The 18,514-nt window shown below is 36.6% G+C and overlaps 1 protein-coding gene across 1 annotated transcript; it reads left to right on the top strand.

Moving 5' to 3' along the window:
• Positions 1-1,894: 1,894 nt before the first annotated feature.
• Positions 1,895-4,077, top strand: LOC127972610 (mRNA decay activator protein ZFP36L2-like). The gene is made up of 2 exons (XM_052576240.1): positions 1,895-2,060; positions 2,180-4,077. Exons 1-2 carry the CDS (start codon positions 2,028-2,030, stop codon positions 3,107-3,109), a joined length of 963 nt encoding a protein of 320 aa, XP_052432200.1. The 5' UTR covers positions 1,895-2,027; the 3' UTR covers positions 3,110-4,077.
• The last annotated feature ends 14,437 nt before the right edge of the window (positions 4,078-18,514 follow it).

Genomic DNA, 18,514 nt, shown 5'->3' with positions numbered 1-18,514 from the left:
CAAGATGACATTCAAGAAAGGAAAGCTCAAAGCATCTTTTAGACACATTTTAGACTTTTTCACTGAATGCAAATAAATCAATTTCATTGAACTTAATTGCAATGTTTTAAGTAACAAAATGGAATAAGAACTCAAACTGAGTAATGTCAACAGAGCAGAAAACAAATAAGATAAGTGTAATTTTACTAAGTTAACAGTGCAACGTCTTTTACAGTGATATGTTTGTTTGAATACATGTCGTGGCAAGCATGTGATCATGAGCAAGCAAAGTAAACCATGATGAGGAAAAGTTTCCGTACTTATGGGAACACTGCCAGTGAGTGTTGCCAACATGGTGCCAAGATCCCTAACGAAATGTGTCTGATGACACAAATGAGAATTTCCATGTCTCATGCACCGTTTTTAACATGCCCAGCCAAATTGGACAAAGTCATGGAGAGAAGCAGCTATTTTTAAGTGAACATGGGATGACGTGCCTGTTTTTAGAGATGAAGTTGACCATGTAACAAAAGAATATCAGTCGAAACGTCTACATGACTGAAGGCAATATTTGCTTAAATTTCCAAAGGAATCATAATTAATGAGCACAATTGAAGTGATTCACATTTGTGCTTCTCTGGTTGTAAAGTGTTTAGGCCACTCATATTCAAAAACGTATTCCATTATGTGTCCAACTGACAGGGAACATTCTCAGAACTTTGACAAATGTTCTGGCAAAGTTCTCTCAAAGTTATGAACAAATGTTCCTCCAGTAACTGTAGTAGAACATTAATGCAAGGTTATCGGGTATTTAGTTATGTTCACAAAACGCTGGAACAAAAACAGTATTGATATTATTAGTATTCATGGAGCTTAGACTGTTCATGGAACTTTTGTTCTAATGCTTTTTAAACATTAATGCACACTGTTTTGTACTTTCAGAGAACATTTTTAAAAATGCTTTTCAGTAACATTCCTATGTTTGCTAAATTAAAAAAATTATTATTATTATTATTATTATTATTATTATTATTATTATTATTATTATTATTATCATCATCAAGCTGGGTTAGTTCTCAGTCAAAAAAAAAAAAGAAATTCGTTTTACCAAAATTAGATTTATTTAGTTCTTCTTCTTCGTTTTAGTTTCCTTAGGTAATAGTGTAAAATCTGTGGCGTCTGGTCCCAGCCTTATTTAATCTAATTTAGTTTAAGATAATGATTTGCCTTTTCAATACAAATGAGGTATTTTCAGTTCTCACCATGGCCACAAGTGGCTTCATACAACATGAGTCAAACTCAAAAATGAAACCAGGACAGACAGACAGATAGACAGATAGATAGACAGACAGACAGATAGATAGATATTTAAAACATGTAAAGCTATAATAGATTATACTTCAGATTAAATTATATGTACCCTACCTGGATAGGTCAGTTGAATGGCCATTCTTCATAAACATATGACCACTCAGTGTTGTAATTTACCAACAACAACAACAACAACAAAAAGTAGCTACTCATATATATATATATATATATATATATATATATATATATATATATATATATATATATATATATATATATATATATATATATATATATTATTTTTTTTATGTAAATTGTTGTAATTTTTTTCACCCTGCTGTAGATGTGATGTGATAAGAAAAACACAAACTGGAAAGTAGCTTTCTCAACCAACGGGGTTCTGTGGGCCATGGGAAACGTCTGTCAGTCAGTTAACGCGACAGGTTACTGTAAATTAATCACACTAATCTCGTGGCGTGCCTGTTGATGAAACTGATTTTTCTTTTTCTTTCTTTTTTTTTTTGCCACTGGCTAAAAATACTCTTTTCTTTACAACGTCGACAGTCGGTGGGAGCGGCGTACGGGAATATTAAGCTATCGCCCCTCCCACTTGTTTTTTTTTTTTTTTTTTTTCAAGAGTATAAAACAGAGCTGGGAGCCTATTGAAAACAGCACATCGCTTTCAGCGCTCGTTCGCAACTTCAGACAGTAACATTCCTTCCCAACAACTCTTCACTATGTCCGATACGCTGGGCGAAAGTCTTATCCGGGTAAGTTCGACTGAGTTTACATGTTTTTTTTTTTTTCTTCTTCTTCTTTTTGGGACCGTGTCAGAATTGCCAAGTGTGTTTCATCCTCCTGATTAATATTGATATTATTTCTTTTTCAGAATCTTTTCAACCTGGGTTTAGACGAGCCGTTTCTGCACATATCCCGCCCGGTCGCACCGAAGAGCGTCAGCTCCGAGCGGCTCACCGACGACGTCTGGCTGACGGACACCTGGAGCCAAGCCAGCAAACCCCAGTTTCCTCTTAAAGCAGACCGATCCATGAGTCTGACTGACACGCTCATCAGAATGAAGCCCCATGACGTGCCCCCACCGCCCGGATTTCCTCCGATGGCAACCCTGCCCTCGAACCGGTACAAGACCGAGTTGTGCCGAAGCTTTCAAGAGTACGGCACCTGCAAATACGGCAGCAAATGTCAGTTCGCTCACGGCGAGAGCGAGCTGCGAGGGCTGAACCGCCATCCCAAATACAAAACTCAAGCCTGTCGCACCTTCTACCAGTTTGGATACTGTCCTTACGGAAGCCGCTGTCACTTCATCCACGAGGACAAGAACTCTCTGACGCTCGACCAGAACCCGCGTCAGCTGCGTCAGAGCGTCAGCTTCGCCGGCTTCACGCGCAGCAACTCTCCCCCGACTTTACACGAGCACATGAGCTTCACCCGCGCGCCTTCGGTCTCTCCTCCTCCCGCTGATATCTTGTCCCCGGTCTTCAGCGACTCTTCCCGCGACATGTTCCCCTTCAGCCGTCACAGTACCGGAGATATCTACAGCAACGCGCCCTTCACGCCAGAGCCTCGTTCGCGGTGTGTCTGCGGACACGGAAATAACTCCCAGGGCTCCAGCAATATGCTGTACGTAAAGGAAGACTTGAGCAAAGCCAACCTGCAGCGCTTTTCCTCGGAAGACTCGCTGTCAGACCGCGAAAGTTACAGCAGCACCGGCAGCTCCAGCGGCTCCGAGTCTCCCACCTTCGACAGCTCGAGCGGGAAGCGCCTGTCTGTCTTCACGCGGATGTCTGTGTCTGACTGAGGAGGACTTTCCCGCCATTGATTCCAATCATCCAATCAGTCAAAAAGAATGTGCAACCAGTCTTAATACTGTTAATATATATATACTGCTAATGGAGATAATTTTGATACCAAGGTGCCCTCCAAAGCCTAAGCAGGCAAGGTTTTAATAATGGTGTATTGTTAGCTATTTTCTGTGACATTGTCTTCCATTTGCTTTTGCTTTTCTTGCTTTTCGACGTTGTTTGGCAGTAAGCATTGCAGACAGACAAGTGCCTTACAATATCATAACCTAGTGGCATAAGCAGAGCTTGATTCCAATATATATGTGCATATAGAATTCTGTATGTGTATATATCATATATTCAGTGTGTGAATTAGGGGGTTGGCTTTTTAAAGGAATATCTGGCCATTTTTGGAAGAAGTCAGCTCCCCAAATAATTTGCAGCGTGTGTACATGTACCAACAATGTGACAAACTTGAGACAATGACCATACATTCACTCACAAAGAATGCACTTTACAAATCAATATTGAGTGGATGTTTCCATGTAGCAGTTTAACCAAAGCATTATGATGTTAGGTACCTGTTTTGTACAAAAAAAAACTAAGACACAAACCTAAAAAAATACCTATATTTATATTGGACAAGAGCTGTCAAGTTAATGTTTTGACAACCCTGGTAGGGTCCTAACTCAAGGAAACATGACTTTTATCAGGGACTGTAACAGTACAATATTTCTGTAGAATAGTTTGCTTTGTTTGCAAGTTTTTTTTTTTTTCTTCTTCTTCTTTTTTTGTGTAATTGTATAGACCTAACTAATATATTTATTAAGTATTTATTGAAAGTATAGCAATGTATTTTTTACTTATTTATCAACACGTGTCATGGCCTTTGAAAAAAATCAAGAAGTGTTGACACAAAAATGATGGAAACTATTTCAATTGTCCAAAGTAATGTAATAAATGCAAAAATGAAAGAAAAAAAAAAGTTGTATTGAGCCTGATGTTTTCTTGACCAACTGCACCACAAAGTCACAAGAATATAAGCTCTGACGTTCCTCACATGCTTGCATTTCAAAATCACTTCATCACATACCTAAGCAAAAGTGTTGTTTTGTAAATACTCGGACCCGGATTAAGTTCATATTTGGCATACACAGAGATATTTCACATCTGACCTGAATCTCCAAGATGGCTGTGCATATGACAAAACAAAGTTTGAAGCAACCGACTGCTGTCGATAGAGATTAAAGTCTGTCCTGCATTTCCAGTGACGTGGGAAATGAGTTGGCCAGTTTAATGGAGTGCAATCTTATCAAGTGTTGCACAGGGGCATGACAGTGCCGTGCCTTACATAAACCTATGCATCACCTGCTTCATGCGTTTAGCATTGCTAAAGAATTAGGAACCCAAATACATCTGAACTGTTGGCCAATGTTTCCCCTTAACTCATGTTAATCAACTCCTTTATAACTCTTAATGTTTAACTGACTGCAGCCTTCCTTAACCTTTTCATAAACCATTGCAAACACACTACAAGACATCCTAATATGCAAATATAAGTTTATTGTGAAACCTGATCAAATGACTTAGTGCTTTTGGCAGTACATACTCGTTCAAAGCAGCTTTACAACAAATCGCACCATGAAAAAACCCAGTGAGCGATCTACAGGCCACAGCAACAACAACCCTGTAGAGATCTTAAAGAATGTGTCAACTGTTTTCTTATTTACTCTCAGAGAGAAAGGTACGAAAGCTGTTACTTGGGGAGTACCATTTCGAAAGGTGCTAATATGTACTATTAAGATACTAATATGTACATTTGGTGTGCTAATATGTGCCTTTATGATACATTCTAGAGGTAAATAACGTACAAATGTGTGTGCCTTTTATTAAAAAGTGCAACCCTAACAATATTTCTATCTTTCAACTACCCCTTTAAGATGACATTTCAACAGTCTGTGCCACATTTCATTTGGTGACAATACTTTTGCGCAGATATCACACTTATGTAAAAAAAAAAAAAAAAAAAAAACGAAAACAACAACAACAACAACAAAACATCCTCTAATTTAAGCCATAGTAAAATAAATAGAAATTAATTTAAAGAAAAAAAAATACGAAAAAGTACAAGTGGCTATTCTTGTTCTCTGTATTATTAATATTGTTACAAGACACGTGTGATGAAATATAAAAAAGACCCCGCCTCTGTTATCCGCCGTTAATATGAGCTAAAAACATTATGTGCTTCTCATTCCAATACTTCACAACTTATATCCACATCCTGACAGGCTCGAAAAATATAACGACCACCATAACTCTAAATAAACATAACGGTGATATGTGTGGGAAGATGGCACTTTAAGACATCACATGTCGCAGTTCGGTCCGAATGAGGAAGTGTGGGCCCTGCCAAATGCCACAGGAAAATCTGATCAAATTGACAAGAAAATTGCCCTGTCATTCCACTCGACAGAAGTCTTTAACTGACTATATGGTTAATATCTGTGGAGGAGAAGCCGCTGTCACATTTAAGAGTTAAATGAACTTTACAGTCCATTTTGCTGCGCTCGTCTTCTCCGCCAGAACACACACAGGATGTGTAACCATAACAACAGTGGCAGTCCAGTAAAAGCAAATAACCAGGCGAACACACAAACGGCCCGTCTTCTCCCTCTCTCTTCTTTTCAACGTGCTTTAGGACGCCATTGGTGGGCTTCACACAGCAAACAGTGGCAGCTGTTATACAGCACAGTAAAGCCGAGCCTGAAATGTGCAATAACAGTGAGTGGCTTGTGATTACCTCACTGTTTACTAATGCTTCTGTACTCTGACAGCTCCCCATGAGTAGAAACCATGCTTATTTTACCAGCTCGTACGGTGCACCCTGCTCATTTTAAAGTGGAAGATCATAAAAAAGTCCCATTTGTTCAACAGGTTCAAGGCATTTTAGTCAAGTGTTAGTAACTTCACAAAGGTAAAAAGAAAGATTAAATGCTGATGATTCTTATATATATATACATACATATATATATATATATATATATATATATATATATATATATATATATATATATATATATATATATATGACTATTATGTAGAAAACACTGCACTTGTTTGTTTTTAGCTCCTCTAAACTTGTTACTGATTCAGAAAATATATGGAAACACACAGTTCTCCAAATAGAGTCAGCAGTTTCGATGAGGAAGTCGATAGTTACAGAAGGCCACACACACCTTCTCAAACAGCCCTTTGTCACTAACGCCAACATCGATATATTAAATGTGTGGTGTTTGTTTCTAAAATTACGTTTAAACAGTTCAAATCTTTTCTTGACATTTCCTTTAACAAAATAGTTCACCCCATAAACGAATCTTCTGTTATCATTTACCCACCCTCAAGTTTTTAACATGCATGAGTTTCTCTTGAGCTCAAATGTAGAAAATCAAAAAAAAAAAAAAAAATACTATATGAAAGTCAATCAAGTATTTGGTTGCAAGCGTTCTTCAAAATATATATATATATATATATATATATATATATATATATATATATATATATATATATATATTGTTATGTTCTACAGAAGAAAGAAACTCATACAGGTGTAAAAAAACACATGAGGGCAAGTAAATGATGGCAGATTTTCGTTTTTGTCTGTCCCCACCACAGACACTGAGCTGCACACTTAGCCCCACAATTCAGATTAATAGTTAACCAACGTGAGTTTCCAATGATTCATTTGTGGATTATATCTCAATCCCTTAAAAAGAAACCAAATTAGACGAAATTCAGTTCAATAAGCAGCAATACACAGAAAAGCAATGAGGAAGCAAGTCGCAGAAGCAACAACAAAAAAAAGGAAGTAGAGAGAAACAAACAGTTTCCATGAGGTTACTATGGCAGCAAACCTAGTCAGACAATCAAAACTGCTGTTTTGTTCATTTCCTTCTACTTCTAGTCTCAGGATTGATGTGAAATTCATAATTTCTGAACTGATATAAGCTATGACGCAACTACTCTTTAACTTTAAATGTGTAAGCCATTGTTCAAAACAAAACCCATGATTGAATTTGTTTCTGGTAAGTTAGCCGTCCACCCCATTCTATCAATGTTTAACGGACCATAGTGGTTTATAAAGTACTTTAACCTTTCACCTGTCTGCGAACCAGGTTTAAGACACACCACAATGCACAGTGTTGGTGACAGCCTGGATGTCTAATGTTTAACCTGCTTGTTGCAATATTTTTTATGTCCACCGACTAAAGAGTGAAAAGAAATGTCACAGACTTCTGTTAATGTTCCACTGGTTAGATTTTATAAGTGTGCCCTTATCAATTTACCATGAAAATGGCCTGATTCAAGCAATCGAGAACAACAGTGGCCTCAAATTAATTTTACAGTCCGGGTTAAAACTTGGAAACACTTTTCAAATGGAAGTAAATGGGACATAGAATTTTTTTTTGTCTGTGTTCAATGCAAATAATCAATTAGGATTATCGGATCTTTAAATAATATCGGTTTTTAGATAATTAAAGTGCACTTAAAGTATACTTGCAATAGTTCCATTTCAGGACAATCAAATAAACTTCAGTACTTTATTGGCTGGATTTCATTACTACTTCCGCACAATTCAAGTATATTAAAATTAGTTGTTCCAATTTAGCCGACTTTAGGTTTTCTAGTTTAGTGTACCAAAAGTATATCAAAATTGAAGGGTATTTTTATTAAGTACATACATAATGTATTTGTAGTACACTTAGCATGAAATAAACGTATTTCAGATATGTTTTAGTATGTTTATATTTCACAGGGCATCATTTTCTTAAAAAAAAAAAAAAAAAAAAACGGTGAAAGGTTACAGAGGCGCTTACAATGGAAGTAAAAGGGCCAATTTTAAATGTAACTTGTTAGGATGACTTTTCTGGTTCAAACGTGCTTTAAATAGATGTTCTGATCTGCATTCAATACAAATAAAGCTCAGTCAACGGCATTTACAACATAAAGTTGATTACCATAAAAACATTTCAAATCATCATCCCTCATTTTAAGGTAGCAGCACGGCACTCACAATGGCAGTAAGTGGGGTCAGTTTTTAGAAGTATAAAGCTTATAATTTTATTTTAAAAAGGCCTTAAAACTCTGTATCTGTTCAAACTTCAGTACAGTTGGAGCTGTAAAGTTCTGTTCGTTTTGGGGTTTACAATGCTGCGTTGTCATAGCAAAGTTGCATTGGGTATAATTTTACGCAGGAATGATTAGTAAGTGATTTTTCCACATTAAAATCACGTTAACACTCTTATTGTTTGCAACTTGTGGCTATACTGTTGAAACGATGAATATTTGAACATTTACGGATTCACTTTGCAGTCCAAACATTTGCTAAAGAAATTGTTTGGAAAATAAGAGGAACTTTTTTTTTTCTTCCTGGCAATCAAGCCTTAAGTGCTATCTAATGAACGGGTATTGAACCCGGAACAGTTCTTTAAGGAATACAGTTGTATGCAATATTCAGTGTGCAGGAAGTCTTAGGAAGGTTTCACATTATCCACGTGATTTCAGGTGTGCTGTAATATCTCTTGCTGGGGCAAGGTTTAGATCGTGGAAATTGCTTTTCTGCTTCAAGTTGCATAAAGGGAATTGCACAACTCCTGCTCAGTGCAGACGTGCACAGCGTCATGGAAACGCATCTGGCTTTTATTCTGCCCGTGCAAGTTGCTGTCTAAGCCTGTCAAGGATTCGCCTGCCAAGAACAATACGAGGTCGGATCCCAAGCAAGGAGTGTGGAAGGAACACATGTGGCCGAGAATATGAGAGCCGAGTGAGAGATTGCTTAAATCACAGACGCTCGCTGCCAAATGGCTTGCATCTGTGGTAAAGTATTCTCGCTGCTGACTGGAGGGAGGGTGTTTCCATTCCCAATGTAACAATCCTATGAAAACTTCCTGTAAAGCACGCCTATTTTAGGAAATGCGAATTAAGAGTTGAATAGAGTGGGACTTTTTATGGCATTCGGAGTGTCCCGTATTGTATTTTGCTGTGCTAAAGCATAAACTCACACCTCCAGTTGTTATAGTTATACGCTACGATATCTGTTAATCTACCACACCCTGCCATGGCCAGAGGGTAAAAGTAAAAGTTAGGATTAACAGTGGGACTTTTCCCCTAATTTCTCCCTTCAGTGTTTGTGCTTTTGCGTCACAAGCAAGCGGGACCTTTCCTCCCTTGGGCAGCTGGGACAAACGCTGCTGGAGTAAGGAATGTACCAAAAAGAGAGCATGTCTATAAAAGGAAGGCACTTCCACCACTGGCTATTGACGTCAGTCGGCAACTATTTCCCTCTTTTCTTTCACTCTGCTTTCGGGCTAAAATTAAGGACGCATGGAGCATCTTTAATCCCGCTTCCTGTTCCCTTTATATATATATATATATATATATGTGTGTGTGTGTGTGTGTCTGTGTGTGTGTGTGTGCATGCGTGCGTGCGTGCGTGTATATATATATATATATATATATATATATATATATATATATATATATATATATATATATATATATATATATATATATATATATCTTTATTTCTTCATTCCTTCCTTTATTTATTTATTTATTTGCAAAAAATATTTAGACATAAGAAATGAGTTATACTGTAAATGCAGGTGGTGTCTAGAGTTAAACAATACACATTGTTATCTGTAATTGTCTTAACAAAGTACTTAAGACATTTAACCCTGAATAGACACAACCAGTGAAATAAAATAAAATAAAATAAAATAAAATTAGCTTATTTTTGTTATTATTTGTGTAACTCATTATATATAAACACCTTAATATAGCAAAATAGCAAGTAAAAATGCAACCTCTTTATAGAAAAAATACCTAATTATATATGTAATAAGGTAAATAACAAAAACAACAACAAAAACAATAGTAGTAGTAGTAGTAGTAGTAGTAACAACAATAAAAGTTGTTGTTGTTCCCTTTGTTGTTTTCTTTTATAACATAGTAATAACATATCATCTAACATAATTATCACAGTAATCCTAAATTCTGCCGAAAGTACCAAACTATTGTTGTTTTCTTTAATTAAAGTAGTTAGTAGTTAGTAGTTATTTGCTATTAACTACTAATGATGTCAAAAACATCTATGTGCCTTGAGGGGAAACAAATACAAAATTTACTCTGAAACATTACCCAAGGACATTTTTAAAGGTATTTCACAAAAAGTTGTTAAGAAAACATCAGAACTGTTTAGAAAGACCGCTTTCTGTTTATCAAACGTACTACGTTGAACTTTATCTGTGGTTATTCTGCTCAGATATATCTATCTAGGAAATGACTTCATGCACTAAAATAATAATTCGACTAGCTGGCTATCAGCGAATGGTTTCGATGTTTTGTTGTCTAATGCAATGCAATTAAACTGTGTCTTCAATTTCAAATGACTTTGTACAACAATCTTATGTTTTTGAGATAATAAAGTTAAACAAGTTGTACAAACTGAAACAAACTGACACCACTGTCTGGCGAAACACTGCTTGTGATATGCGTAGGCCAAAAAAAATACGCTACAAAAACATTTGTAGCAAAGAAAAGTTTATGAAGCTGAAATTGCATGAGTTCTCCAGACAGAGCTCTGTGTTTGACACACTGTAGACGTGTACGTCATGTTCTTTGGGTTAAAGGACCAAACAACAGCGTGGGTCTAAATTTAAAAGAACACATATTGTTCTCTGTCTCAAAAGTGCTGAAGTTCTGCTGCTTCCTGTTTCAGGTTCCCTTGTTAAAGATAACGCAAGAGTTTTACATCTGGTGATTGCAGAACTGTTTTATTCCCTTATTAGGATCTAAACAGTGTGCAGGAAATCAATATAAAGCACAAACTATAATGATTGAACAAAATGTATTGACACTAAATTATGTCTCAAATATTCTCAGGGAGGGTTTTATAAATTAGTGGCTACAAAACACTACTTTATATCTCAGTAATGATTAATTAGTCAAGTGCACTCAGTAATTAGAAATGGGAAACTGCCCACCCCCCATATTTGAAATTCTTGCACTGATTTGCTGCACTCCATTATGCAGTGGTCTTGTTGTTAGGATGACAAACATCTTTAAAAGTTATATTTTCAGCATGAGGTGCACTTCCCAAAAGCAACTATGGTCACAAGTTCTGTGGTTACCAATAAAGTTCAATGGAACTAACGATCATAGTTAGCTATCAATGGTTTTGGGAAACACACCCCTGGTCTGCCTCACTGGACCAACTGCGCCCGTCAATGTCAAAATTACTGAGATGGCCAATCTAATCAAAGTATTTCTCTCTTCAATCAGTGAAACTGTGAGTTTAGTTACTTCCAAACAGCAATTTTACCTCCTTGTTTCTGAGAAATACAATATAGTGATTAACAAATAGAAGCAATTTTATCGATAGATGTCTTGGGGTTGTTGATAACAAGTTTCTGTGCTCCCAATCTGGGGTGAGTTTTCCAAAAAAAAACAAGTCCCAAATAAGTTTCCCAGAATAAACCAGTCTTTGTTGTTTTGATAGGATGTGTGTTGTTTTATGTTTTTTCATTTGAATGAATGAATGAATGAATGAATGAATGAATGAAATTATTTCATAACAAATAGAGTAATGGAACTTAGCACCAGAACTGGGTAACGATGCTGTTGGGAAACGCACCCCTGAATGTTTCTGTGTGCATGCAGCATGCTCTACAATTTGTGTGCGGGTGGTGAAAGCCATAAATTAATATAGAACTGTGATTAAACTGACTTTGAAACTACCAAGTATGTATAAACAGGTGCCACCCCCTCCAATATTCAAGACATGTTTATGGCCTTGATATATCCAATATATATGAATTGGCTCTATCATTCTCTCCCCTCTCCACCTGTAGCTGGTGTGTGGGGAATACACTGTTGGTTCACTGTTGCTCTATTGGATTGAGATCTGGTGACTGTGGAGGCCATTTGAGTAAAGTAAACTCATTGTCATATTCAAGAAACCAGTCTGAGATGATATGAGCTTTGTGACATGGTGCATTTATCCTGCAGGAAGTAGCCATCAGAAGATGGGTACACTGTAGTCACAAAGGGATGGACATGGTCAGCAACAATACTCAGGTAGGCTGTGGCATTTAAACAATGCTCAGTTGTTAGTAAGGGGCCCAAAGTGTACCGAGAAAATATCCCCCACACCATTACACCACAACCACCAGCCTGAACCTTTGAGACAAGGCAGGATGGATTCATACTTTCATGTTCTTTACGGCAAATTCTGACCCTACCATCTGAATGTCACATCAGAAATCGAGACTCATCAGACCAGGCAACGCTTTTCCATTCTTCTATTGTCCCATTTTGGTGAGCCTGTGCCAATCGTAGCCTCCGTTTCCTGTTCTCAGCTGACTGGAGCTGCACCTGGTGTGGTCTTCTGCTGCTGTAGTGTAGTGCTCGATGTACTGTGTGTTCAGAGATGGTATTACCTGCATACCTTGGTTGTAATGAGTGGTTATTTGAGTTACTGTTCCCTTTCTATCATCTCTAACCAATCTGCCAATTTTCCTCTGACCTCTGACATCAACAAGGCATTTTTGTCCACACAACTGTCGCTCACTGGATATTTTCTCTTTTTCAGACCATTCTTTGTAAACCCTAGAGATGGTTGTACATGAAAATAGTAGATCAGCAGTTTTTGAAATACTCAGACCAGCCTTTCACGCACCAACATCCATTCCACATTCAAAGTCACTTAAATCCCCTTTCTTCCCCATTCTGATGCTCGGTTTGAACTTTAGCAAGTCGTCTTCACACATCTAGATGCCTAAATACATGTAGTTTTTGCCATGTAATTGGCTGATTAGCAATTTGTGTTACCAAGCAATTGAACAGAGTCAGGACCTAAGTTTAAAGTCTCAAATTTAAATCTAAAATTAACAAAAACTCTAGTACTCAATATGTAAAACCTGAAATTTTTGTACATTGTGGGGACCGGTTTTCTGTTAAGGGTAGAGTTAGGGTTAGGGTTAGGGTTAGGGGAGAGAAAATATAATTTGTTCAGTATAAAAGTAATAGCAGTCTATGGAAAGTCCCCACAATTCACAGAAGCAAACACGTGTGTTTGTGGGGGTTGGTATTTTTAACTAAAATATTGTTTTAACCAAACATATTATCAAACTCTATTTAACCGAAACTCATATAGCAGAAACTCAGACAGCAGACATGTGCTCCATGCAGATAGTTTTGCTGAGGCATGATTTTTTGGAGGCACGTGAAACAGCCTTTCAGCATGAGACATGAAACCAGCCTCAGCATATGGCCAGATGGTCAGACTTCAAACAAGTCATTTCAATCTTTTTTATGTCGAGTCTAAAATAAGTTCCCTCTGGGGTATTCTGAAATACTCCACATGACATTGCAAGTGTATGGAGGTGAACAATTCCTCTTTATGGTTCCTGAGGCTGGTTATTTGAACAGGTGTGTGAATTTTGAGAGGGAAGTATAAATGTGAGTGGGGTTTGAAAGGGCCACTTTCTGCAGACACTTTCTGCAGGCAAGGCCAAATTCCTTCCCTCTGCTCTGAAAATAATCCAGCGTGGAAATTACCTGCCATCAAATGATAGAAAAGGAATAATGACTTTAAGTATTATATGCTGGAGAACAGAACGTTTCAATGGGGAAATTTACTGCTTTTACATTTTACTCAGCCCTCTTCCAAGGGAAAAAAAAAAAAAAAAAACTTCTCTGGATCTACACTGAAGACTAATCATGCTGAGTGTCTCCATTATTTCAGAATTTTCAGAGGCATGTTTAAACCAGTGTAAATTATTTACAAGCTGCTCTGTCAATAGCAATAGAAACCACCCAGCAAGGGAGACCGAGGCAATTTGTCAAACTTATTACTTCTAAATATTTCTCAAGATATAGAGTTATTTAGATAGCAAATTCTAACCGACCTAAAAAGCCTCAGCATCCATTTAATAAGCTCTATAAACAGAAACATATTAAAAGGTGCATAAACTCACACTGGGGTCAGCATTAAAGCCTCTCCTTTATTTTGAAATGTCAAACTGAATTGTGAATCTGTTGTTTCGTAACACTGGTGTTGCTCGTGGCAGAAGTCGAAAAACGTTCAACTTTTCAAGCACCAACACATGCGTCAGCCAATCAGATCGCCTTATGCAAATGCTAGCGCTGATGCTAGCTAATGAAATGTTCATACAACACTAGAAAAGGAATGTGATTGGCTGTTGTCACTATGACGGTCGACGCTGGCGCCAAGTGTTAAATGAATGAAATTAAATGAATTAACCACAGGACGCGACAATTCCAGCGAAATGCAATTTAGTTGTCCACAAACGTGACATGACAGAATGAAATATCACAACTAATCAAAAGTGTGTGTGAGTGGGCTCTCTGGAAGCAGTAACTGAGATTATCATATATTTGTATGTAACACTGGTGAAATAGAAACTGTTCCTGAGTTAGAAATTTTGTGTGTCGCCTTCATGGCGAATTAGGACAAAAAAAATCGGATTAATATGGAAAATGGCATCACGTCGTGTGTAGTTAGGGCATAGTGTAACACTTGTTGAATTCTGTTGTCAGTTGCGCTTTTTACTGTTGCTCGTTTTTCATTCTGGGAACCCCCATGATCGGCGACTCTGAGGAATTGTTTGCATCCAAAATGCAGTACCCATTCCAACCGCTATACAGTATATCAATATTACACATTGCACCTTCAAACAGAGTATTATCGGCATTTCACTCAAATCTGAGCAGTAAAACAAATAGATTGTTGGCCAAAATTTCTGGAAACGTATTAGAAATCAAGAGTAGTTTACACACACGAAAAGCTATGTATATGTAAAATAATGTGTGTGTGTGTGTGTGTGTGTGTGCTCTTGTTTTTGTGACATATCAGAACACAACTCTGTATAATGACATGGGTATGACACAGGTATTACAAGGAGAGGGTGACTTATGATGACATAACAACCCATGTCCCCATCTTTCAAAACGCTTATAAACCATACAGAATGAGTTTTTATGAGAAAGTAAAAACGCACAAAGTTTCCTGTAAAGGTTAGGGTTAGGTGTAGGGTTGGTGAAGGGCCATACAATATACAGTTTCTACTGTATAAAAACCATTACGCCTATGGGATGAACCCACTTTTCACAAAAACAAACATGAAAACGTGTGTGTGTGTGTGTGTGTGTGTGTGTGTGTGTTTGCAGTACTCTCCCATTCATTGCTCTTCAGTTAACCCAACTATGACGACTTCTGCTGCCGAGAAACCCGGAAATGTGAAAAAGGTAAATTACAAAGATTAGAAACCATCAACTTTTAACCATTAAAACCATTAATAAATGGTAGAAAAAGAACATAAGGTGACCAATTAAACCCAAAGGGACAATTACATTTTCCGTTAAACCAATACAGTTTCCATCATAACCAGTTACAACTTTTGTCATGGTTTATATTGTCTTTTTTTTTATTTCTTTCTTTCTTAAACTTAAATATAGAAATACTGATGCTTGCCCTAGGAAAACACCTTTACAAATAATAATAATAATAATAAAAGGGAAAATGGAAAATGGAAAGGCAAGGGCAAAAGGGGGCTTTTTGAAGAACTGACTCTAAATTAAGAACATGTTATGCAGAATAACAAAGTTAGTCCAGTGGAAATATAGGGGTAAAAGGCCATTTCTCAAACCCTTCTTAAACATTCATCCAGTCAAGTCTTCACCGCCGTTCAAACAAAAGCACATCTGATTTAAACCACCTGACATGGCTTCCACTGTGGTGCTCAGCGGTGGAGCGAATGTAACCACTTCTGTAACAGCTGCACCACTGCTTACGTTTTTCCATCCCAGAAGTGCAAAACCATTCCATTCGAGCTGCTACTACAGTATGTGAGAGGAAACGTCTGAGGAAACAGGGTAAAAACAATCTTTAGGAAACTTCAGCCATGTTTTGTCATGACTTTATGCACCATCCGTCAGTCACACACACACACACACACACACACACAGGAAGTTTGCCTATCAAAGGGAGTGTATATAGTACAGTCTTAAGATAATACATATCTAGGGAATTGCAAATCCTTTGCTGAATCAGCAAAGGATATTGGCAAACTCATATTGTCGAAACCGGCCTAGACAAGACTAGCATGATCTGTCAAATTAGGCTACACCTTCAGACCCAAAGGTTCTCATGAGAAAAGAGTCAGCAAGATTAGCTGTGTGGTATCGATGCCCTGAATTAGTATCCAGGAGTGCTTTCCCTCGCCACAGTGTGTCTTGTGTTGATGTCAGTATTTACGTGTTCGTTCACATCAGGTGTGAGGTCACACTACGCTTCCTTTACGCTGTTTTCTCTGGCTTTGTTTACACAGTCTGCCCCCTAGTCAAAACACAGCGTTCATTGCTAGGGAGCATGCTAGCGCTTGCAACACTCGCTTGCACAATTTTCTCAGAAGAGTCTGGTCAGTTGTTTCAGGGTTAGATTTTTGACTTCTCAGCAAAACTCTCCATGATTGAGGAAGGCTTGCGCAAATCTATATTTTTCTCTCATTATCACGTTATCATGTTAATTTCACATTAATAGGGAAAGGGCTGAGTAAGCAGGAATCTAGAAATGTGCATTTTGTTTATTAACGTTCGAATACTAAAGCTGAATATCCCCATATAAACAGAATATACATTAAATACAAACATACGTGTAGTTGTTTGACTGTTATTGTCATGTGCAACGTCTGATTAAATAAAATATATATTTTTTTTTAAATGTATTAATTAACTTAATAATTGTAGTCATGTATATATATATATATTGAATTTATATATTTTGAATTTATGTATAAAATATAGAATATTTACGTGAGGCACAAGGCTTTATCTGATCTGGCTATACAATTAGATTTAATTACTTTCATTTTTTTTTTTTCATTAAAAACTAACACAAAATATATTAATATTAATTAAAATATATCAAGTTATTATAATAAAATTTTCACACACACACACACACACACACACACACACACATATATATATATATATATATATATATATATATATATATATATATATATATATATATATATATATATATATATATATTAAATATTAAATTAAATTAATATCTACTGGGAATTTATGTTTGTAAATATATACATACATAAATAAATATCATAAGATAGTATAGCCAGATTAGATAAAGCTGTGCCTCACTTAAATATTCCCAATATATTTTATACATAAATTGCCAATATATATTACATTACAATTAATTTGTTAATTTATTTATAAATACTTATATATATTGTATTTAATCAGGTGTTGCACATAATGATAATGGTAAGAAAACACACACACACACACACGTTTGTATCTATGTACTGTATATATTCTGTTTATATATTTAGCTTTAGTATTAATAAGTTAATCATGTTAACTTAAGAAAAATATAGATTTTTGTCATTTGTCATGGACAGTTTTGCTATATATATATATATATATATATATATATATATATATATATATATATATATATATATATATATATATATATATATATATATATATATATATATATATATATATATATATTAGACACACACATAATTAGTGTTTTGAAAGAGCCCCATTGGTTTTTCTGTGAGGGAGTTTTCTGTTCAAGATTTTAACATATAAACAACAACCATACATTCAGGAAAACATGTTTTTACAAGAGTGGGAACAAAATTTAGCAATTTTCAAGTCCGTTTTCAAAGCCTTGGGCACCGGGACAAATCCACACATGCAGTGAAATGTGATTGTAAGCCTGGCCTGCTTTAAAAACACGTCGGGGTTCGAAGACCTGTGCTCTGTCGCTCTCCTAAAGTGCTTTCGTCAGCAGTGGGAGAGGACTGTTGCTTCTGAAACACATGTGGGATGTGGAGCTGTGACAGGATCACAAAGAGTGCCATTCAGCCCAGAGAGGCTCTGAAAACAGCAGCAGTCTCCCTTTGCTCTCCACCCTTTTGCTGCCTCCATCTGTGGCCCTTATTTCCTCTAACTCCAGCGCCTCTCCCTTTACTGCACCTCACACAAAACACATAAAACCTCAAAGATTCCAGAACCAGACTTCGTTTCCCAAGAGGCAAAGGCATCGAGATCCAAACGCACAGCTTTGTTGAGTTAGTCTATCTAGCTAGCTATCTGATATATTCATTGTTTTAATCTTGTTTTAAATGAAATGGCATATTTACCTTGAATATGTATTGTTAAAAGATAAAATCACACCAATAAGTAAGTTTGTTAACAGGGTTGAAACAAACAAACAAAATATTTAGTCTGTCCTCCAGCAATGTCAAACTATTAATTGGAGTAATTTTACATGTTTGTTCATTAATTTTTTGTTTGTT

Source organism: Carassius gibelio, chromosome B15, assembly GCF_023724105.1.
Source record: "Carassius gibelio isolate Cgi1373 ecotype wild population from Czech Republic chromosome B15, carGib1.2-hapl.c, whole genome shotgun sequence".
NCBI lineage: Eukaryota > Metazoa > Chordata > Actinopteri > Cypriniformes > Cyprinidae > Carassius > Carassius gibelio.
The sequence above is the reverse complement of the archived record's forward strand: the minus strand, read 5'-3'. Positions and strand labels throughout refer to the sequence as shown.